Below are 24,974 nucleotides of genomic sequence, written 5' to 3'. Positions count from 1 at the left end.
AAATTAAGGAATTCAACATGATAAAATAATATTTATTAAAAGAAGGTTTTAAGGGAACACAAGGAGTGGTTATTTATTGGCTCAAATCTACACAAAACCATGTGTCTTTCTTCTTTAATAAACATCTCATCTTCTCTTGCAACTAGCATTCAAGTGGAAAAAAACACATGCGCTTGCGTTTAATATCACATTGAACTAAAGTGTATTAACTTATTAGTAATGTATTCATTAAAAAAGGTATAACAAAAATATTTGCAAAGAAAACTCACAAAACTAGAACTAGTATTGCTTATGAAATTTAGCAAAGGGAGCGCACAAATATTACAATTCATAAAAAGCAAGCATGATGCATCACAATTTGCATTGTTGTAACTTTATATTCCTTTCTTTTTTAATCATCAACCATGAAGAAAATGTCTTGAGAAGCCCTCTTGAACAAAAGCTTATGCTGAACATAAATAAAAGAGTATTGTTTTGGCTTAAAAGAGTCCATCCAGTGTCCCATTTTAGGTTTTGAAAATAAAACAGTAAAATATGTGCCCCCCTCCAAAAAAAAAAAAAAAAAAACCAACATCAAAGTAATTATGTGGTCTTTGTTTGTTCCGCCATGCATGTTCTTTGAAGCCGGTCAACCAGTGGCAAAGAGGCTGCGCCCATGCGCCCATGTGCAAGAGTTTGTGTGTGTGTGTGTGTGTGTGTGTATGTGTGAGTTGTTTATTCTCCATTCCTCTTTATTTGTGATTGTTGTTCAGGAAAAGAGGCTGCGTGAATACTGGTTGCGTCTGCGAGCAGGCAACAGGAACCGTTCGTCTATAGTCACTTGTTTCACAGGGACACATGGGGGAGGAACACCAGGAAATCCCCATAAACCACAGTCCAGCTGCCATGTCAACAAATGTGCCATGGAAACGGTTTCTAGGTGGCACGCTCCTGCCCGTCCACTTCCTGTTTGGTTCTTCTCAGATTGCTTTTCATTTTGACAAACTCTGGGGTGTTTTCTTGCTCCTCTTCATTCTTATGTTGATCCAGTTCCAGCTAAACAGGAAAAAGATCATTTTGGTCAATCATTTCTGGATCTGCTCATTGTACGCCTATGTCTTGGGATGTGAGGGGACATACCTGTTCGAGCGTCTCTCGTCTCTTCATGAGCTCGATCTCAAGGTCCGTCCTTTTCTGGTGTGCCTCCTGCTCCTCTTTCTGAGCCTTAAGCACCTGGTCTCTCTTCCTCTTCTCCATCACTTTCTGGAGTTCTGGTTTATTCTGCGGCGCGAGGCCCCTGTGATTAAAAAAAAAAAAAAACAAGGAGATGATGAAAACACTTGACAAAAAGTAACTAGATTTGAACATTTTCTGAAAAATTGTGTGGTTATTAACACTGCAAAACTCGCCACCATGATGAAAGAGTGATAATGGATGGTTGCCAGGGTGTTGCTATGCAGAGTTCTGGGTCATTGCTAGGAAACCCAAGTCAAAAGTACCCACCCTAAAGTCTAACACTGTGTCTACAAAGGATGTGAGCGGCACGACGCAACTCGTCAAAAGCAAATAGAACCCATTATAATCAGCGATGCTGTCTACACTTAATGCAGCGCAACACAACATATTCCTGACAGTAAACTGATGCCATGTTCTATTTCAGATGAACTTCAAGCATTCACGCTATTGCTGTGATTATTTATCACAACTTAAAATTCAACATTAGAATAAGAAATAATGTGTTGTTTCAAGTTAAAAAAGTATATGTTTGTGCTTAACTTAAAATATTAAGTTTAGTTAACTTTAGTTTGATATTTAAGTTATCTCAACAAATTTTAAGTTGTTATAACTAATTGCAGCAACATTTTTACGGTGTACTTCTGACACGAAGAATAAATGGATTTGCAACAGTTGACAACTGTCACGTTTGGTGAAGACATGATGGCTCAAGTCCTTCAAAGCAAGTCTATGGGAGTTTTTTGATAATGTTTTTATGATCCATAATTGTAAATCTGATCGCTTAGAAAAGTAACAGCACACCTCTTTTCAAAAAGTTTGGCTTTAAAACCATAACATAATCCATTTCATGATTTTGTTCAGAGATCTGACTCAATGAAAGAGCAAAATGACTCTAGCACACTTCAGGGTAATAATCCATAGGGTTACATAATGTGACTGAAAATCCTGATTGCCCCAAATAGTTGTAATCCAGTATGGATTCCTGGGTGGGTTTTAGGGATTGGAATTGGTTCGTAATGTCCAGAAGCTGCTGTACATTTAGAGCATATGAAGATTAACTATTTAAATGACAGTACTTTGCTGTGACATCTTTGTTGCGTAATTCTCAATCTCATGTTTCTCAAAATTAACAAGCCTAAAACCAGTTGTTTATGAAACACTTCCAGTTAACTCATTTGAAATGAACTTCAGAGAAACGCATCTAGTATATTTGGAATAAGAGTCAACTGATGTGATTGACCGATGCCAATGTGTTATATAAAAGGGCAGATGACTGAGAATAAAACAATTTAATGATAAATAACTACAATATAAAATTTATTGAAAATGCCTGGCTAATGTAACAATTCATAATTTATTTCACATTGCTCATTTTTTCTAAAAATAAAACTATTAAACTCAATTTCAGTTGAAATAAAATAAAAATAATTTAAGGCCCCGTTTACACGATGGGAACGTTTAGGCACCGTTTACACGTTTTGGCCTGTCATTTACACGAAAACGCCGTTTTTATCCCAGAAAACGATTATTTCTAAAAACTCCGGCCAAAGTGGAGATTTCTGAAAACGCCGGCTATGTGTTGCCGTGTCAACTGGGAGAAACGGGGTTTTAGGTTCTCAAACGTCACATTATGCGCCAGAAAATGCTTACGTCATGAACCTCGCGCCATGTCTGTTGTTTTGAAAGGAACAGGAAGTCGCTCGTGCTATTCGTTGTTGTCGATTTTGAGGATTCTGATTGGCTTGCATGGCTTTATCCTTCTCCCTACACTGCGGCCCATAGGTTTGGCATAGTTATAATGGCGCTCGACGGCGTATTTATGCGGGTTGATGTAAACGACAACTTTTTTGAAAACGATGTTGTGAGCACGATGTTATTTTTGAAAACGTGGGGGGGGAATATTCGTTTCTTTAAGGCCCTGTTTACACGAGAACGCTCGCGGGTGAAAACGTAAAAATATTTTATCAGATGTGCCTTTCGTTTAGACGGCGACGGCGTTTTTGGGGCTTAAAAACGCAAAAAAGTGAAACCACCCACCAAAGTGGAAATCTTAAAAACGCTCCACCGTCACGTTCCCATCTAAAGGGTAAAAACGCAAAAGTCTGCTAGACAGTGAAGTTGTGTGGCAGTGCTTCACATTGCCACCTAGCCGCCTGGAGTGCATACTACATCGAATTTCACACACTTTTGCATCACCATATGCACGCAGATTTCCCCCCCATAATGCTCGTCTAAACGCAGAATAAAAAGTGATAACGCAACGCCACTTTTGCGTTTTCTCTTCAGATCGTTTCCGTGTAAACATAGCCTAAATACTCGGCTATGTGTAAATGTGGCCTAAATTGAAACAAACCTGATATAATATAAATATTAAAACTTAAACTACTAAAAACTTGAAATGTTGCCATTGCAAATAAAAGTTCAAACTGAAGTACTAAAATTGCTTTTGTAAAAAAAAATTTAAAAAAAGTTTCAGCTTTAATTTTAGCACATAAAATTACTACAACTTAACTAAAATTAAAAACTGAAAATATAAAAAAACTAATTTAAAATATTAATATATACTATATAATAAAATGTATAAACAACAAAACAAAAAGTCTTCTTCTGCTGTATTTTAACATGATCCAGCTCTCTGCCTGGCACACCAGAGACTTGCTGACTGCTTTGTAAATCCTTCCAAAACTTGTAGACTTGTCTAGACTAGTATGAAGAAAAAACTAGAGGAGTTAATGAGAATATCAGATCTGAGAAAATAGGAGATTAAATGTTTTGGCTATTTGGATAGCGGTTATATAACTATATGGCTCACAAATAAATTAAAAAAACATGGAATTTATGTGAATCTCTGCCAGGTGAGAGTAGAAACCACATCTGCCCGTTCTCCATTTCTGTGTCATGTCATTGATTTAGTTTCTGAACACTATTTTACTTTCTCCCCCCAACTATTCATTCTTCTCTGAGAAATAAAAACGGCAGCACATCAGACATTAATCACATGGGTGGAGTGTGTCTGTTGTGCTAACTTTATGAGTGCAATAACAGATCAGCTACATGCCACAAACTTGATACGAATAAACAATGGATCGGTGTATGATTCAGGGCACAGATCTTATTGATGATTAAATACATTAGCAATCTGTGTTGCCAAGCGGAAACTAATAAAATGTTTCCATCACAAGAAAAGAAGTACAATCCAATTTGTCTTTTGATATTTAGACATTTTTGCTCACTGGAAACAGTGCGAGTTATTTTGATATTCTCAACTCGGAGTCCAAACCAGTGGTCTCAAACTCAGCTCATGGAGGGCCACAGCCTAGCAAAGTTCAGCTCAAACACTAATTAAACACACCTGGTCCAGCTAATCAAGGTCTTCAGGATTACTGGAAACAACTCTGCAGGACAGTGGCCCTCAGAAGCTGAGTTTGAGACAGCTGGTCTAAACTATTTCAGTAAGGAATAGACCCATAAATAAATAGACCCATTCCCACACTCAGGCTTAAACAACATGCAGCCTTTTCAGAGTCAACTCTTCATTGGCCTCTTGAGCTTTGCTGGTTGGTACATTAGTCTGACTAGTGGACTTTTTGAAAGCCATTGTCTTTACTTGAGCCAGTATTAAGATAAGGATGTGTACTTGTCCATAGGTGTGGTTTTATGTTTGCATTCTCATTGTCGTTCAGAAATAGTTGGGTCCGTGTAAACAAGCTATATTTCTTTAGTGAATTGATTTTAGGATAATAAATCGGCTTGCCAGACACTGTATGTAAAAGGATAGTTCACCCACGTCATTCCCATCATGAGTGTACATGCATTGAAAATCAATGGGATATTGATTTTGAATATGCAGGTACAGTATACCTGTATATACAGGTTTGAATGACATACAGATTGCCAAAGTTTACTTTTTAGGTGAACTATCCCTTTAAGACTGACGGTTTTACTGTAGCTGTGCCTGGGATGGAAAGATTAAAAATACTTTTGCTCTGTGAATGGATAAGGTACAAACATCTTCAGGAATGCCAGTGTGTGTCGTCACCGATTATAAAACACTGCCGTTTGCTGGAACACACTGGTCCCTTGGAAACTGCTAGAAACAGACACTTTGTCCTTATTTGTGGTTACTCGTCACAGACAGCTGGGCAATATAACAGAAAAAAAAGCAAATGAGACAGATGAATAGAGACAAAAAAGAAACAAAGCAGGGGCCGGCCTCGATTACGTAAAAGACCACCCTGCTCCACAACCCGATACATTATCTAATATATGATGCAACAGACTATATATAGCCTGACCTCCATCTCTCCATCACTCGGTGTTCTTCACCTTCTGCCCTGGCTGTAGAATTGATTTCACAATTCTGAGTGTACAGAAACACTGAGTATTAGTGTACAGCAGGGTGGGAGGCAGACAGAGGGTGGGAGGCGAACAGAAGGTGGGTGTCAGAGAAAGAGAACAGAGAAAGGAACATAGAAAGGGTAGGAGGGAAGTCTAGGGGATGCTGTAATCCTTCTTATGTAACTCTCCATCTTTCAGCATCCCTCTGAGCACCACATCTGGAACTAATCCCATTTAGATTATGGAAATGTTCCCTTTTCCTAAACCAAAACAAGCACACACCCTCAATTATCCACTCTCTATCAAGTAAGACTCCATAACATCTTAAGCAAAAATACAAAAAGTGTGAAAATTGAAATTAGAGCCCCTCTTTCTTGATCTCAAGGCCTGCAGTGATTAGATCTAATGTACATCCACAACCCCATTCGTAAAACCCCTTCATCGCCACTAAATAAACTAAGTGTTTAGTTTATTTAGCAGGGATAATGGACCATGACTGCCCCAAAAGAAGCTAAATAGCTAAACTTCATCAGCAGTCTCTGGGCAGAAAAGATTTTGATTACACTGGAGATACTGTATATACATCCGTACCGTACCGAAACGTTACACCTAGGGATGCATGATATCTCGGCCATCATATCGGTATCGGCCGATATGTGTTCATTTTTAATGTTATCCATATAAGCCAATTAATAATGGATCATTTCCTTCAGCTGAGACACTTCAGATGCGCACTGTTCGCCATGATGGTTTTGAATTGCTTGAATATGATTTGAATCACTTCAAAAAAGGAAAATACAGTTAAGTGTAACATGTACTGCAAGTCTGTCATATAGTCTACATAAAATTATAATGAGAACATTGGCTTGATTTATTGGTGAGACTTTTGTTTTTATAATCAGGCTCGCAAAAATTATATATAAATTAGGATTTATCGGCCAATATATCGGTTATCGGCTTTCAGATATAAAGAATTATCGGTTATCGGCCAAAATGTTCATATCGGGTGTATCTCTAGTTACACTTCTACACCAAACCCACCACACACTTTTGGAAAATGTTACTTTAGAAAAACGAGTGATTTATACAATGTTTAATGTCACATTTTGTAATATTTGCGTGGTTTTATTTTTGTAATATGGATTCTTTTGTCATCCAGTTTTTCAAGGAGGCACTGCCTTCCTTGCCTTTATGCAAGTAACAATTGAATATTTTATTTATATAACAAAACATTTTTTTAAACAAATCTATAGATTCTATTCTCTCTCTTTAACACAAAACCTGCGCTTGTGTGTCTTTCATAATTTTTTACTATTCTGGGGGCAATCATGGAGATTTTTCTCACCCAAGAAAATATATTTATAAATTGTATAAATTGAATACAATAAATTATACAAGCAACACTATTTTACAAATCAGCAGACCTGCATGAAACAAAGACGTACAGGTATAATAACAAAGCAAAATCAAATCTTTTCAAGTGCAATGCCTGGAACCTGCTTAAGTATACATTTACCCCTAATTGGGAATCACTGGAAAAGATCCCCAGCGGAGGATTCGGATTCTCTATTCCCGCACAAACAGATTTCTACATGCTCAAGTAATGTGGGAGGTGAGAATCAGTGGACAGGAGTTTATGTAATCATGCTGGTAACCGAGACTTCGTGTGGGTTATACATTTCTTGCAACATAAATGACTTGTGTCGTGACATATCAGTTTTTGTTCGCATCAAAGCTGCAAGAACAACTTCTACCCTCAAGGGATCTTCCTAATAACTTCCAACTGCAAAAGAAAAAAACTGTTTTACGTAATAAGGAGCATGTGTATACACTTGCTGTCACAATTCATCACCACTGAGAATGAGAGAGACGGAGAGAAAAAAAGAATGAGGCAGAGAGGACTAGAACGAGTGACTCAAACTTATTGTTTCCAGAGCATTTTTCCCCGGTTCCTGTCTGCCTAGATACAGGACACAAGCACAGAGGGATCTGCCAGGGGGAAATCATTCATCTCATCCTGAAAGTCCTCTGGGTAGCATCAAGCTTTCAGAAAGACTAACTTTTTAAGAACTCATTTCTGAAATATGCAACAGTGGAATGCCTCAAATTGATATTTATATGACGCATAACAAGTCATACAGGCATTTATCAGAGAATGTTTGATTCTGATTGATTAAGAGTGACGAAATGTGGTCGGATATTTTCTGTGTTACATAATATTTTTTCATATCACCCTGTTATATGAAAAAGGATGGCAATTACGACTTGTTTCAGGTTTAACGTAATAAATAAAAGAGTTTATAATTGGCACGTGCCCACACATCACGGTCAGATAATTTGCCAAAACTGCAGTGACGATGAAAATGATGAACATATTCATGTGAGAGGAGAAAATATGATTGCAGCTGAGTTGGGGCGTAACAAAAACGAACAGTGAATTCTGAGAGGAAAGACACAGAGAAAAAAGTACAGATGTAGGAGGACTGATCTAACGTCGACTGTATGTGCATCACCTTTTCTGGTTCATAAGGAGCTCTCTGTGTAGGTCCTGGTGGTTTCTGGAGGACTTCACCGGGTTGAGGAGTTTCTTGGGCTTAATGAGGTCATCGGCATCACTGTCCATATAGTCCGGCTCTGCCATGATGCTCCGCACACGGGACAGTCCCTCTGGTATGTCTGCCTGGTCCAGACCTGAGAAAAAGACATAAAAAGACATACATTTTAACATGTTACAACATAAACAAAAGGTGCTGCAATTAAATAAATAAAAAAACTTCAAAAGTGCTTTTTAGCTAATACAGATAATTAGTATGCACACAGACCACAGTCATGACAAAAACAGCACATTGATCAATGGTTAAGTGTTTATAGAGATAGCAATATGACACAATTATGCCACGTAAAAATTATTTGACAAATCAGGTGTTTGAAAAGCATAAACCACATTTCCTAGAGCATCTGCATTTTAATATGTCAACAATAAAACAATATTTTTTGACATAAAACAAAAAAGAATTAAGTTTGCCCAAATTGCCCATGGGATCAAAATACATATTTAAAAAAAAAAAACATAATAATAATAATTGTAGGATATATAGGGGGAAATCCATACTTTTGGTTTCACTGAAACTTTCATATCAGGCAATAAACTCTCTCTTGTTGGTTTATCTGATATCATTAAATAGAAGATGAATGATGAGCCCATGTGACTTATCTCACATGGTTATTTGTTTACAGCTGGATGGATAGCAGACACTAGTTTTACACTAACAAACAAGCATGTACCATTCATCACACAGGCAATTAAAATGTTGAAAACCAGCAATTTGATAAACTATATCTGAATAAACATGATAAACACCACTTGAAATACTTAACATTATAGTATCCACGTGACACACATATAACTTTGTGAAAAACATTAAGTACATGTAGGTCAACTCAGTATTTGGGTATTTTTTTCTCCATTTAACTATTCTAATAATTAACAATAATAAAAAAAAATTATAAATAATATCAAATTATACTTTTTAACCTCAATTAAGATACAACATATATTTGCAGGACTTAAAATACAGTGAAAAGGTGAATAAAACATTTAAAGACACAGTATCTAAAAATGTACACTTTCACTTATACATTAAACCTAAAATTACACTGTATTCCAAAAAAATGCATGTCCATGTTATCTGCCAGCTACTTGCATGCATTTACCCCTCCAAATCTCACCTGGAAGGACTGGAAACACAGGGTATCTGAACATGGTTGTCATCTCTGCGTTTGAGCGTAATTCAAAATCTCAGGATATTAGGAACTACTTCCCACAGCTAGATGAAACTGCAGCTCTGTATCTCCGACAGAGCGCTGCGCACTATAAACAGCTCTTCTGACTCCGCCTGATGCTTTATTACCTAACAGCCCACCCACCCCTGCCAGAGCAGCTCCCTCAAACATCCCGGTTAATCTTTCATCACCCGAGATAGAAACATCAAAGAGTGTGGCCTCAAATACACGCCAATAAAATGATGAACACTCCCAACTAAAGAATTCACACAGGTGTGCTTCCATATATAGAATAAACTTTGAGCTTAGAGCAATTAAAAGAAGTAAAATATTGAACGAGATGCGGATACAGAAATGTAAACAATATTTCAAAGTGCTCATAAATCAGGGGTGTTATTTTTTAACACATTAATGTGCATTACATCTTTTATAATCTTCTTATACATATAAATATGTAATTGATTTAGAGTAAACAGTGCAGGTTTTTGGTGTACACGATGGCATACTGTATTTATATCAAATAATGAAAGAAATAAAATGCCAACACTGGTCTGTAATAGTTTATTACAGAATCAAAGATGTCCAAGTAGCCTATTTGTGGTACGTAGCGTAGTACAATTTGTGCTGCAGTTCATTTGCTGACCACTAGAGGTCAATCACGCCAACAACCAGACATGAGCCAAATGACGCACGAGCCTTGAGTTTTCACTGTCCTGACATAATTTAATTTTAAGGAACAATATGAGGACATTCCGAACACAGTGCGAATGCTTCAGACCCAAGGATGAATTATGTCACTGCTTGAAATGTGTGACACTCCTTCAAGGACAAAAATCAACACTCGTTATAGGCCATGTTTGCTTACAGCCTTTTTCCACAGTGGTCACTGTTTAAATACATGTAATTGAGTAGCAACATTTGTATTTTATTCCAATAACTTTAGTATTTCCCGTTCTGATATGTTTGCCCATGCCTATCACCTCAGTGTTATTTACAACCAGTAATTTCATTATGCATTCAGGAAGAATACCTTGGGGAAAGTGGATGCTGGTGTTATTACCCTAATGCTGTGCGTCAAAGGCAGCTGTATAATGTGTGTATCTGCACTTAAAGTTCCTTTTGACATCAGAATAGTTCCTGTTGATATCAGAGTAGTTCCTTTTGACATCAGAGTAGTTCCTGTTGACATCAGAATGTGTTGAAAGTTTGTGCTGAGGGTTTCACAAACTCTCAACATTTCTCAAGGCAACATGGTACAATGATCTTATCTAGTTAAAAGGATAGTTCAACTGAAAATGAAAATTATTCTTTTGATGTGAATATTTTTAATGAATCAATTGATTCAGCTGACAAAACCGCTCTGGGGTGCGTTTCCCAAAAGCATCATTAGCCAACTATGTTCACAAGTTCCGCTGAATTGCGTTGGTAACGACGGAAGTTGCGACCATAGTCTTTGGGAAACTCATTCAGACTGATTCAGTTTTTTAATTCCCTGACTTCAATCGATGATCTTGACAACGTGATTATCGATAAAGTTATCAGTGAATAAAGACTTGCGGTCTGTTTCCTTCTCACAAAGCTATTATATTGCATCAATATGGCCCAAAAGTCATAAAACACGTTTATGGCGCTTTTTTTTTCAAACCCTCATTCACTGTAATTCCAAAATTCAAAATATTTAGATTTTTGCATTCTGCAGGGAAAAAGTCATACAGGTTTGGAACATGAGAGAGTGAGTAAATATCTTTCGCTTTAACGGGTATAAACTGACCATTTCTATAAATATGTAGGCCTATAAACACAGTGTGAACTACATTCCACTTCATGTCACAGTATCAACAACACTTTTTGCAAGGTTTGGGTACTGCTTATGTGCTTAAGTCTCTGCACATGGAGCCCTGCAGGACAAGTGCATTTAATAAAAGGCCCAGATCTAGCTTTTAATTACAGAGCTGCACTCTTCAACCCTGCACAGAGCACAGCCGCCTCTATGGTGACCACCACAACACTAAACGCATGGGTGGGTCCAAGGCTGAGCATTTCAATATATTTTCAGATCGATTGTGCATTGATAATGATACACCAGACAGAGCATTTATTTGCATGCATACCTATGTTTGTGCATGTACTAAAGGAATGCTTGTAAACTGTTTAGTGACTCATTAAGGAGGACTGGAGGTGTTAGGCAAGCATCTGTTTGCCAGTCCTCAGATTTGTACCTTGTTCCAGCCCAGACTTGCACATGAAGGGGACAGCTCTCATTTAACATCACAATACTTAAGGGCGATCATGCATGTCAGCCAGATTTGCATTAATGTTTAAAAGCTGCAGTGCTTTTGTTCAAGGTCCACTTGAAGTTAAGACTTAAAATTCAAGAAATAGACGTTTAGATCAAATCATTTAAAATTATAACCCTAATTCAAGTGATTAAACTTAACTTGTATAATTCTTAATTGGTCTTCAAAATTGGGCAATATGCGTGACATTGGAAGAGACGGGTATATCATGACAAAACCAATTTTCCTTGATCTTTTGAAACATGTCATTGCAAAACACACTGTAACTTTCAAGTTCCACCCCAATACAACAGGACTAAGATGGTACTAAGATGCTTTCCATACTTCTTGAAGACATGTGCTTTCCCTCTTCTTGAAGACATGCACATAACCACCACATCTACAAGTCAATGATTGATGTTCACAAACTTGGCATATATTATTCCTAACACCAGAAGAACTAACAATAAAAAGTGTGAGTGTGTGTGTGTGTGTGTGTGTGTGTGTGTGTGTGTGTGTATGTTAAACCTTGTGTGCTGCATATCATTGAAACAAGCTTGCAATTTTTATATGACCTTTACAGCTAGTGAATGGCATTTATAGTGTTAAAGAGACAGACAGACAGACAGACAGACGGACAGATAGACAGACAGATAACAGTTCTTTGTAATTGTAACTTTGTAATAATTTGGAAACTACATTGCCTGGAATTCTAGCAATTAAGGTACAAGGAGATTTCACTGGAATTGTGAAAAAAAAGAGTTTATAATGACTTGGATGGCCCTTATCAACCCTCTCTTCCAGACACAAACACAAACTCACATGCCTACACACAATTAAAGCTGGGGAACTGCAAAAAAGAAAACACCCACACCTCCCTTTGAGCACTAACCATTACTGCAAATGATCACACAGCAACATCATGATTTCTGAGTGGATATATACTTGGAACATTGTTTGTGCAGAATTGCTTAAGACTCATGCTGTTGCATGACTTCTTTCTAAAGATGACTTCCAAAAATTCACAGGCTTGAAATGTGACCCCCAACAGCATGATAGTGAATTTCAATACAGATTGTTGCAATACTTTCAATAATATGGCCCAATATGTATTTGGAATAGTTTTGTTTTTAAAGAATGTTATTGATTTTATGGTCTACATCATAACAGGACAAAACAGAGGGAAGCCGCACCTTAATCAATCACCCTTAGCTTCCTTTTCCAGTCATCTCTCCTATGCCCACACACACAGACCTTGAACGAAGACATGGGGCGGCAATAACAGGAAACAGACAAACATTTTAAAAAAAAAATCCCTTGCCATTTTGGTCCCATTTTGGAGATGAAAATGAAGCTATTTGTGAGACTCAAGTACTGGGACACACACAGAGAGAGATGAGGAGGAGGTGGAAAGGATGCCACTTCTTTGTTCCGCTCTCATTACGGACAGAGACAGGGAGGAAGGGAGCAGCTGGCAGTCTATTGCACCATCTGACCCTTATTGGGCACCGTTTACACACGGCAGGAGGGTATATTAGCCCCTCCCTGATCCCAAAATCCCTTTCACTAGTACTGTAGTGCTGTCACTTTCACCTATTCTTAATAATGCATTCATTTCTAACCTAACACTCAAGAAAACCCTTTTCTAAACACAACCAAACCCTATTTCTGGCATAAAGGCCTTTCCGGACCATCCCCCACATCCCACCCCAGCAGTCATTACAGACCACAGAGGTATCAATTCGTATCAACAGTTCTCTAGACGATTCATTTCTCCTCCTCATTTTCTCATGAACCGCCTGTCTTCTCATAACAGGAATGAATCAGACCGCCACTAACCAGCTAGAGATCTGAAACTGATTACATGTATTCCTTTAAATGAATAGTCCAGGCTAAATATGCATCAGTGGCCACATAAACAAATGGACTCACTAACTCTTATCTTGGGTAAGTATACTACATGTACATACAATTTTGCTTGATTTTACAAATTGAAACTTATTTTTAGTATTATTTATATAATCAAATCACCTTTATTATTTATAATCACTCAAAAAGAGTGGTCTTATATATTAACAATTAGCCAATCGATGCACACACAAATGCAAAGTTTGGTTCTTTAAATTTAGAAGACAACAGCAAAAAACAGTCACTCATCCTAAACTGATTTTTAAGCTGATTATCATCTAATTAATTAAGCTGGGCCAGTGGAAAATGTTAAATCTCATAAACCAAGGGTTTTCCACAGCACAGAGAAATCAACGTTTATGGGTTTCTCTTGAAGGGTCAGAGGTCAGACACTTCATCTTACTAGCATTAAACTGCTTGACTCACCCCCAATACATTAGCCATTCAAATGAAAAACAGAAAATAATTGGACTCCACAGCAATAAGGTTGAAGCCTAAACTGCCATCTAAAATCTGTATGATTAAAACAAGTCACTTGGACAAAGCACAACCCTGTTACAACTACAGTCGAACTACAAAATAACAATAAAAACCGATACAGTCCATATGCCAACGCTGAGACAAAACACCAACACAGCGCCTGCACTCATGCCATCTGTGGACGCACCTGGGCATTGCTGTTGGGGGTTGTGTGTCTGCTGCAGTGCAGAAGAGCTCTGTTATACACTAATAAACACAGGAATCAGGTCAAAAGAGATAAGTGCATCTGGACTGACATATTTCTCACGCTTGAACCAAAAAAAAAAAATACAATCTCTATTCCTTGTGCTGCTCTCTGGTGCCTGTGGATGTCAAAAACAACACTACATGCTGCAAAGTCAATAATTCAATAGGCTTGATTAATGAAACAATGTTGACATACAATATGGCAAATAATGTTTTGCAGCTGTAAACAGCTTGTATGAGGCTATAGCTGGATCAGGATGAAAGGTCTAGAATTATTCAAATTTCCGGTCTGAGTGAAGGCAGGACCTCTGGCATTTCAAGGCCTGACCTCGAGTAGCCCACAAGAAAATTAGGTCACGTGATGAAATGTCAGGACACTGCTGCATATTGGAAAAAGGAAGCACTTGTTTATGTGTGCAAGCGCGCAGTGGCAAATGGGAGTCTTCATGAAAAATCTTAGAGCAAAGAGTTGCTCCTAGTGACACAATTCGTAGAAATGTGGGCGTTTCCTCTTAAAATTAAAGAAAAGATCCTAGTAAAGAATAAAGTAATTCAGAGAACATCTTAACCCTTAAAAGAGGACTTAAGGTCCAAAGTCTTAGTGTGTGTGTGTGTGTGTGTGTGTGTGTGTGTGTGTGTGTGTGTGTGTGTGTGTGTGTGTGTGTGTGTGTGTGTGTGTGTGTGTGTGTGTGTGTGTGTGTGTGTGTGTGTGTGTGGTAAAACAGGAAAAATTACACCTGTAATTTCATTTCTCAAAGTGAGGGCTTAAAATAGACCCTATACTTAAAGCGTTTTTGTTTTATCTTCTTGGACAACCAACCAATCACAGTTGGGGGTCTGTCCCACCTCCTCACTAGATGAAAGTTGTGTCATTTCCTCGTTGAGTTGCTCTCAGATTGGTCCTAAATCGCCCATAAGCTAAGACTCCTATGTAGAAATTTAAGCTAAATTAGGAGCTTTCTGAGAGGATTCGAATACGGGCCCAGGTATTTTGTCCTTAAAAGGCTCATGTTATGAATTTTTTTAATATAATTTCATTGTTGTTTCTGTTAGTCAAGTGTTTTTTGAAACAAAACGTCCCATAATTTAGCTTTTCATGACCTCTCTCGAAGAACACGTTTACACGACAACGGTGTACTAGAAACGGAAACATTTTTAGAAACAAAAATTTTTCTTTTGCACTTTCACGTGCAGACAACAACTTTGTCAAAACGATCCCAGTTCACGCTATAGACTGTAAAAAAATATGGACGTAGTGTGTCCGTGATGTCACCCGTAGGTTTCTGAAGAGCATTTTTGAAGCCTAAAAGTGGGCGCAGCCGGCCGCCGCCATCTTGGCAGCGCGTCACTCCCGGATAACAGAAAATGGGTAAAGAGGTGGGACGTGGGTGGAGCTGAGGTGCCTGGTTGCCAGCAGACAAACGGCTAGTAGTGACAGCAACGGCAATCCACCTGTCACTCAAGTGGCCACGCCCTTAATTATGCAGAACTTTAAGGCTTAATATAATTTAAACGGATGAGTTACAAAAAAAAATTCACCCCCCTTTACAGTTGTCATGAAGGGCAAAATTAGCTACAGACCAAAACCAATTTTTGTACCAGGCTGTAAACATTTTTTTTCTGCTGTAAAGTAGGGCATTTTAACATGGGGGATATATGGAATTGACTCTCTTAAAGCCAGTCGATGAATTACAATTTAAATCACTTCCGAAAACGACAAAAAAAAAAAGACTATTATGCATGTCAGACCAGTAGTTGGCAATGTCACTTTGAAAAGAATCATTACGTGCCTATAGTCTGAACACATAATATGCATGCCATCCCCGTTTACACAAATTCACCTTTTTGACAATAATGGAGAAAAAAACTTGCACTTTGAAACCTGCTTCGAAACTTGAATTGTTATTTGGCCCCCAAATAGCCGTTGTCGTGAAAATGAATGTGCAGAATGCATAAAAAAGTTTTCCATTTTAAGTTGAAAACGGTGTAGTGTACATGCCCCCTAAACTTTGATACAATAATACGCTAAAATCAGATTTAAAAAAAAAAGAGCCATCAAACAGGTATATAAATTGACTAAATAATGACTAAGTAAAATGAGTAAGTAGATGTTGTTTGACAGTACAACAGCACTGAGGAAAACACATCCTCCTCACCAACTGCCATCCCTTGGTTTTTAGGCATAAGAAAAAAGGATATTCGTTGTGTATGAGCTGGTATTGTGTCTATTACTGCATTGTACCAAATTACCAATAGCTACAAATCCATCATGTATGCTATACAACAAAAGACAGAAATCTATCACTTGTGCACAACATACACTTCATATTTTCAATCTTACTCAATCAGTTGTGTGGGTCACAACTTTATCTGATACTAAAGATCACATCTCTCGACATCCGTGTTCAAACATCCGTCACACCACCTACTGCTTAACACACTCATTTGTGCCTTTCTCTCAATTCTGTGGGGCTTAGTACTAACTGTAAAATTCATATTTACATATAAAAGTCATATTTTCAATCTTGCTCAATCAGTTGTGTGGGTCACAACTTTATCTGATACTAAAGATCACACTCTCTCGACATCCGTGTTCAAACATCCGTCACACCACCTACTGCTTAACACACTCATTTGTGCCTTTCTCTCAATTCTGTGGGGCTTCGTACTAACTGTAAAAGAAAAACTGACTTCCTGTTCCTCTCACCCACCAACCCCACATGTCCTCATTAACCTCCAACTTTTTTCTGCTCTTGCTTCAAGTCTTTACTTGATTCTATTTCAGCTGTGACCAAACACCAAATGACTATAAAACCTCTCTTATGACAGTCATGAGTGAGGGTAAAATGAGAAAGCAATGAGTTGAGTGTACGGTGTTGGTATTAACTGTAGATTATGTTAGTTTTGTGGGTGTGTTGTTAGAGAGAGGAGCTCCAAAGGAGAGATACTGCATGAATGGAGATTATTCAGCGAGTACAACACCATGTTGTGTCATACCACTGGAATGTGATGAACCTGCAAAGGCTTTCTAATACACACACAGAGAATTTGCCATCACCTTAACAAAACAAAAAAAAAACTCTTTGAATAGATCTATACATGGCATACAGGTCTTTATAAAAGTTTTGTAAAAGTTTCATTTCAGTCAAACTAAAGCAATAATTCATATTTAGACCATCTGAAATTGCAAATTCCGACTAGCAGACCAAGAAAACGTGATTATAGTCAGGATTGGTTAAGGGTGTATACATGTTAATTGGACTACAATGGACTCAGCATTGTGTGCTTGTTCCAGAAGTTGCTCCAACTCTTCATCGCTCACTCTTCTTCTTTATGAAACGTTATGCATGAAACGGAAATTCTTTCCTTTCGAATGAGAACAAATTTTGGGAGGGAATTTGTACATCTGGAAAATGATTGGATTGTTGGATCATTGTCGTGTGATAATCGATAATTAAAATAATGGAATCAAAATTGACAATTCTTGTTTATTATGGAATATTGCTAGCCTGGCTAACGTCAGACCTCTTCTCATTGAGACGTGGTCTGGGAACCACATGTTCATTTTCTCGTATTTGAGGCGTGGTTTACGAATGCCCAGAGCCGTTTATTGGGCGCTACGAATGTCTATCAAATGCGCCTGTACGTAGCTCATAGCCAATCGTTTCAATTATACCAGATAACGTATGTAGAGCAACAGAAATTCGACAAGGAAGAAGACGAAATAAACTTGCGTTCTAAACTACTTAGAACACTATCTAAGGCTGCATCGAAAGGTAACTTCGCGTCTGATGCCATGTTGGACCCATAGATGTAAACAAACTGCTTCGGTGTGTCGCATTGACATCGTCATTGTCTTGCTGCTCCCTCCCCGTTCTGTGATTGGTTCCCTTTTTGAGGGGAAATCTGGTCCATGGTGTCCAGGCTGCCTAGCAGCGTAAATAAAATTGCGCTGTGCACAAGGCAGCATGGGGAAACCCAGGCTAGAATATTGCAGTATTTATTATAAATGATTTTCCTTGCATATCATTATTTTTTTTTTAAATCATATGCCCTCATAATCTTTAATCAAAATAACTTTCCCTCCCACTTGCAGTGACATCTATTCCCTTCTTTGATGATGCGTTTACTGGCATGAGGGCGGGACAACCTGTCACTCACATAAGATCACAACAATAGCAAATGATAATGATCCAACGATCCGAACAATTACAGATGGACAAAATTAGGTCCCGTCCAAGCGGCAACCAACACGCAACCAATCTCTCTCTTGAAACCAACACGGAAGTGACTTAAACTGCAATTAATCGACTGGCTGCTAGAGACAGGCTGCAAAAGAGAGTCAATTCCATATATCCCCCATGTTAAAACTTTCAAGCAGAAAAAAATGTGTTTACAGCTTGGTGCAAAAAGTGGTTTTGGACTGTATAGCTAATTTTGCCCTTCATGACAACTGTGAGGGGGGTGAATAATTACTCCATAATTAAGCATAATTAAGGGCATGGCCACTTGAGTGACAGGTGGATTGCCGCTGCTGTCACTTCTAGCCGTTTGTCTGCTGTCTGTTAGCCATCACGTCACCCCAGCTAATCTCGCCTTTTTGCCCATTTTCATTTATGCTGTCACGTCCATTTTCGTGACGCACGGTGACACGCCCAAGATGGCGACGGCCAGCTCCGCCCACTTTGGGCTTCAAAAATGCTCTTCAGAACCCTACGGGTGACGTCACGGACACTACGTCCATTTTTTTTTTTTTTTACAGTCTATGGTCCCTGCTGACAGAATACATGTGGTAAAGCACCTGGAGCAGAGATCAGTGGCTGTCTTTGCCTAACATTTATATGTATTATAACAAAATCTCCAAAAATCTTTCTGGTTTTAAAGGAATAGATCATCCAAAACTTAAAACTCTGTCATCATTTACTCACCCTCATGTCGTTCTGTATGACTTTCTTCTACGGAACACACACACAAAAAAAAACATATTTTGAAGCACTGAAATTTGAATATTTAAAATATTTTCAAAATATCTTGTTGTGTCATGATATAAAGGTGAGTAAGTGGTGACAGAATTCAATTTTTTTGGGTGAACTATCCCTTCAAGACAAATGGTGCAAGCTAAACCTAAACCAGCATCTCCATGCTCAGGTCACAGTTACTGGATCCCTCATATACATACTTACTTACACACACCTGACCCGTTCTGGACAGTTGCTTCACCCCTGACCATATGGGGACTAGATCAGGGGTGCAGCAACTGTCCAGAACAGGTCAGGTGTGTGTAAGTATGTATAGGAGGGATCCAGCAACTGTGGGCTATAGAACAAAGAGTGCGGAACAGAGGGCCCATTGATTCTGCTCAGCTGTGGCCAGCACCTGCTGGGTCACAGCTTACGTTAAAGAGGCGTGTGAGAGGTGCTAATGTATGTTTGGGGACGTGTGTGTGAATGCATGCAAAAGGATGTGACATTTAGGATTACTGACTAATGATTTAAAATAATGAAAAAAATCGCAGAGCACACTGGATTGACACATTGATCCATGGTGCTCATGTAGGCAACATGACTTTGAATCTATGTTCATTAATAGACCTTATTCCTCCCATCATTTGTTGTCCTTTTTCTATTTTACTATGACTTAAACGGACAGAAAGGCAGGGGGAAAAAAAAAATCTACAATTTCACATAGACTACCCATATTACATAACAAAACTTTCCAGCGTTTACACTGAAAACATCAATTAAATACAGGAATATACAGGAAAGTCTAAAAACTGCAAACACTACCCTTCAGAGGCGTGACAACAAAATGCCAACTGCTGCCTTCATGATAAAGAGGATAAGCCATCAAAGAGTCTGCTGACCTGGCACTGTCTGTCCCCACAGACAGATGTATTTAACCTGAAAGAAAGAAAAACTACAGGTGTCTGCATACCATTTGTGTGTCTGCTTGAAAACAGACAGCAAGTTTTGTTAGTGGTGCTTGCTGAGGGAAGTATCACTATTACTATTGCTCATTCAAGGGAAGTATCACTACTAGGGTTAGTGATTTGAACAATCATGTAAGCCTAAACTTCATCAACATTTGTGCTATGGACAATAATGGTACCTCAAAACATGCAGCTTGTTGATGAGCGATCATCAGATCAATGATTTTTGCATTGCAAATGATATAACAGGTGTACAGCAAGTAACCTAACCACCTAGAACATCCTTGCAACCATCTAGAGCAATGGTTCACAACTGGTTTGGCCCACATTTCCCCATGGTCATTAAGCCACGACAGAAATTTTTAGGAATTTGAACCAAGCAAATTTATTTGTCAGAAATGGGTGTCATACACTTTACTTAGCATTAACTCTAAGAATATCGCTAACACTGATGAATAAACATTATTATAAGGTAAGGCTATTATATAGCAGTCCCAAACTAGATTTGTAAATACAATGAAGTTCGTAAGTTGGTATGAGCCACCAAACAATCTTTAAAAAAAATATAGAAAATCACACAAAGTGAACATAAAGTGGTATTTTGGGTTAAGGTTATGGAAACTACCATTAGCATGGTAAATACACAATACTAATATGAACTGTTAAACATATGGACACTGAACCTGATGAATAGAATGAACATCCTACATGCAAATCCTTCCCAGCAACACATGACGTACCAGTTACATAATTTATTGGTACGTTTTGGTAATTTCATGACTTCCCAAATGACAACGTAACTAAGACGTTGTAATTTCATTTACTCTTTCTTTATGCATTTATGCCCCTGCGCATTTGCGCGCAAGTACAGTATAGCCTAATGTTTGACAGGACAGGAAAGTTTGTTTTTCTGAGGTGAGACTTTTTATTTCATAACAATTTACGAAAATAACATTAGAATAATGACACTGATATAGCATGACAACATCTCCTCTGACCCCATTAAATCAGAACAACGCAGTTGCTTAAACTGTGTCTGACAGAAGAGTCAACAGCGTTCACGCACATATTTCAAAATAAAAGTCTCACTTCAGAAAAACATTTAGAACTATGTTTTTGTTGTTTGACTACACACTCTGCCACCTAAACAAACCTCACTTTTGGGGTGAGACAGTTGATCTAGACTAGAGCATCCTCCCAACCACTTAGGACATCCTAAAAACCACCTACAACTTCCTAGGAACCACCTGATACACACTAGAAACCACACAGAATATTCTAGCAATTATGGCTATCATCCTTTCTTCACAAAACTGAGAATATCTAGTTATATTTACAATGGCACATCACCTCTCAAGCGTTTTGGGCTTCTATTAAGACAATATGAAATGTTCCACAGGACAGAATGTTTCACCCGAGTCTGTGACATCCTGATTTAGATTTATCTTGTGGTCATGATGAATCAGATACAATATCCATTAGTCCAGCCTTCCCTCTGCCCTGTGAGCTTTCTTGGACCACGTCGGTTGAGAGAGAAGAGGTAGTATCTGATTGTCATGTTTCTTTGTTTGATTTGGGGGGGGGGGGGGGGGGGGGGATGCGAAACAGAATGCGAAGCAGCTATTGGTCAGATCCGACTAAAGGATTTACAGACAGCTGTCCGTGTCTGGATTACTCTACAGATCTATAATTCACACAAACATAGCCTACACTTAAACTCGTGTGCAAACAATATGCAAAAGCTACAGCTTACACACAGACCTTTATGATGACGTGAATGACACAAATTACAACCACAACAACAAGACAAATAGAAAACAGCATGCAATTTCCTACAACGGAATTCTGAATCTGAAATCAAAACCATTTTAATTGGATGATGCAACTGTGATTCTGTTAAACGCTGTGCTAAATAAATCCCATCCTAACCCAGATTTATTCTCCAACTGATCATTTCTCCAACTCAAACTGCACAAGATATCGCTCTACGCATGTGTTCATTAAAAACAAACCGTTATATATTAAACAAAATCCTGCATCACACATGTAACTGCGTATTATCTCATTTCTCCATCCTCTTCTGCCTCTCACCTAACATTAAGCCAAAGACGCTTGAGACATTAATTATGGGTTTGGGGCAAAACTCTTTGTTCGTGCCCCAACAAAAACACAGTATGCACTTCTATTTGACAAAATAATGAATGCAAAACTATCTGTTCTACAACTTCCCATCTTAAACCATCAACCAAACAACAAATCCCAACGTCGACCCATTCTTCAAAACATAACGCAAGCTGTTTAGCATAACAACTCAAAATCCAGCCCCTGGGTGTCAACGTCACCACAGAAATCCATGGAAACGAGAAACAAAGACCATAAACATGCACTCTGTGCTTTATGATTTCAAACCCTACATGAATATTGCATCATGCTTTAATGAGCAGATATAGCTCAGAATCCTTTGTGCGGCTGAGACACATATGCAGTCATATTAAAATGATGTATTATCATCATTTTAAATATGTATATGAGATACATGAGAAGGTATGCGTTATAAACGGGCAGACAAGGGAAAACAAAGAGACCTGTCAAAGAACAGCTCTGCCTTAACAGAACAAAGCACACTGAGCATCACGGAGACACACACACACGTGTGAACACGCAGACCAAAACAAAGATCCATTTCAATGCGTTTCAAGTGTACAGAAAGGCCACTGCCCCACAACAGAAAGTAGTTCCTCTAAAGCAACATGTTCATTAGGTTAATCAATATGCTGCATATAAATGCAAACCAGCATGCACTCAATATGCAGTGTAGACAAATTCAGTGTAGACAAATTCAGTCTAGACCCGAGCATGCTGCTGACTCACAGTGTGTTCAGAAAGCTAAAAAAAAAAAAAAAAAAAAGGTAATTCCCAGTATACCAGGAAACTAAAACCAAAGTATTAATTTTTAACATTTAAGTGCATTTAATAACCACGTCAAAGTACATAGGCTACACAGTTTAATTGTCTATCTAATTTTCTAAATCTCAAAGGAAATCCATTGAGAAAGGTCAAATTAAGGAAGCAGAATGCACCCTGGGTTGACCCCCATGGGTACGAGCTTACTTGAGAATAATAGCCAGAACAGTTTGGACTGGATGTTACTGCAACACTTCTTAATGTAACCAACCCATGACCTAAAATGCTGTTTTGTAAGGCTGAGGACATTGTGTGACTACCGAGAGAATCTCTAATCACTCAACTCCACTGTTCTACCCATCCACAAGAGACAAGCATCATCATGTACAGGAAGTCTGAAGTCATGTCTTTCTCTCTATCTCACTTTCTCTGTCACATTCACGGTTATACAGAACGGAAACCACACACGGCGAATGATAGATGGACAGCGTGCGTGTGTGTGAGAGAGAAACAGATAAAGAGATAGGGAAATAGAAACTGGAAGACTTCACTAGCACTAGTAGGGGGACTGGTTCAAAGATCAAAAAACAGATGTAAGGCGTTTGACAAAACAGCCTCCAAATTGCAAACACATGTGCTCGGAACCAACCCCTTCCTACCCCCCAACATCCCCTCTAATACAGAAAACCAGTTTCGATATGATCATACTGAACAACATACTGCAACATCTCTACTAACAAGCTGATATTAATCAGAGTCAGTGTGGAGCATGTGCTCAGATTATGTTCACTTAAACATAATACTTACTGTAAAAGTAAATTAAAATAACTCTAAAACATCTATTTTTAGAAATATACAAATATTATTAAGTTCCCCTGTAGTTTTAGTGTAAATGAGAAGGTCTAAGGAATGAATAAGACAAAAGCAACTCCAAACGGAAATCTTTGACACTAAATGAGAGACACTGTTGTACAGTGAGGAAAACATGACAAGACAAGACATGACACGTCCCATGTGCTTGGAATTGCTGCTGACTTAACTACTATATACTTTTTACTCAACCTGCATGAATTATTACTTTCTGAAATGTAGCCTTTTGTTCAGAATGTGAAAATAATAGAATAAAAAAAATAGAAATAAGAAATTGTATATATATATTACATACAATAATACTCATTACATATAATTTTATAAATATATATATATATATATATATATATATATATATATATATATATATATATATATATATATATATTTATTACAATTTTACAAGTATATATACAAGAAATAAGAAATATGACGTCTACTTTCACTATTTCAAACATTTGTTTGCCATTGTTCTGTTGCGTTCTGAAGCGCGTGATTTGAGCGCTTTATTGTTCTGTTGCTCATTGTTTGATCTATTGTCTCATACATTCACTATACAATCAATATATCATATGACTCTGTTCATAAACATTGTTTCCAATAACGCGAGTCTCATTTCCACTAACGTTACGACAAATAACGCGTTTCGATGCAAAGCGTCCTGAAACCAGACACATTCAAACACACACACATACCTCAAAATCAGTCCTGAACGATACTTCTCTATGGTAAGTGACTTCAGATCAACCTCAGAAGGAACGACATCAGTTCCCCTCTCCTTTTATGAAGGTGTGTCTGTTAAATCTGTTTTTTCTCTCTTGGAAACAGTTCAGTTGTAGACAGGACCCTTAGAAATGTAAATTAATACTTGGAGTGGGGGCGGGCGTACAATATGACCCAACGCCTAAGTCACATGCGATGCTCCGCCCATTTCTCCTCATGATTATTCATCAGCAGGGGAGACCCCGAAAACTGTCTGGGCGTGGCGCAGTATCGGTGGGCGGAGACTCTATTGGTACAGCGTA

At 38.1% G+C, this 24,974-nt stretch overlaps 1 protein-coding gene across 2 annotated transcripts; it reads right to left on the bottom strand.

Annotated features, from left to right (window-relative positions):
* Nucleotides 1-18: 18 nt before the first annotated feature.
* fam107b (family with sequence similarity 107 member B) lies at nt 19-24,830 on the bottom strand. Of its 2 annotated transcripts, none has more exons than XM_079874543.1 (4): nt 24,645-24,830; nt 8,067-8,244; nt 1,120-1,276; nt 19-1,035 (listed from the first exon to the last, which is right to left on the bottom strand). In XM_079874543.1, exons 2-4 carry the CDS (start codon nt 8,192-8,194, stop codon nt 916-918), a joined length of 405 nt encoding a protein of 134 aa, XP_079730669.1. In that variant the 5' UTR covers nt 8,195-8,244; nt 24,645-24,830; the 3' UTR covers nt 19-915. The 2 variants fall into 2 exon arrangements, with proteins under 2 accessions (XP_079730669.1, XP_079730668.1); XM_079874542.1 differs by lacking the exon at nt 24,645-24,830 and adding an exon at nt 9,283-9,466.
* Nucleotides 24,831-24,974: the final 144 nt, after the last annotated feature.

The sequence above is a fragment of the Squalius cephalus genome (assembly GCF_949319135.1).
Source record: "Squalius cephalus genome assembly, chromosome: 6".
Taxonomy (NCBI): domain Eukaryota; kingdom Metazoa; phylum Chordata; class Actinopteri; order Cypriniformes; family Leuciscidae; genus Squalius; species Squalius cephalus.
The sequence above is the reverse complement of the archived record's forward strand: the minus strand, read 5'-3'. Positions and strand labels throughout refer to the sequence as shown.

What these genes read in the sequence shown, in the direction of transcription:
- fam107b (XM_079874542.1), bottom strand. Translation starts at nt 9,325, where the DNA reads ATGACAACCATGTTCAGATACCCTGTGTTTCCAGTCCTTCCAG. An exon ending in TGTGTTTCCAGTCCTTCCAG is followed by an intron (nt 8,245 to 9,282) that starts GTGAGATTTGGA and finishes TCTTTTTCTCAG; the next exon opens with GTCTGGACCAGGCAGACATA. An exon ending in GACGAGAGACGCTCGAACAG is followed by an intron (nt 1,036 to 1,119) that starts GTATGTCCCCTC and finishes TTTCCTGTTTAG; the next exon opens with CTGGAACTGGATCAACATAA.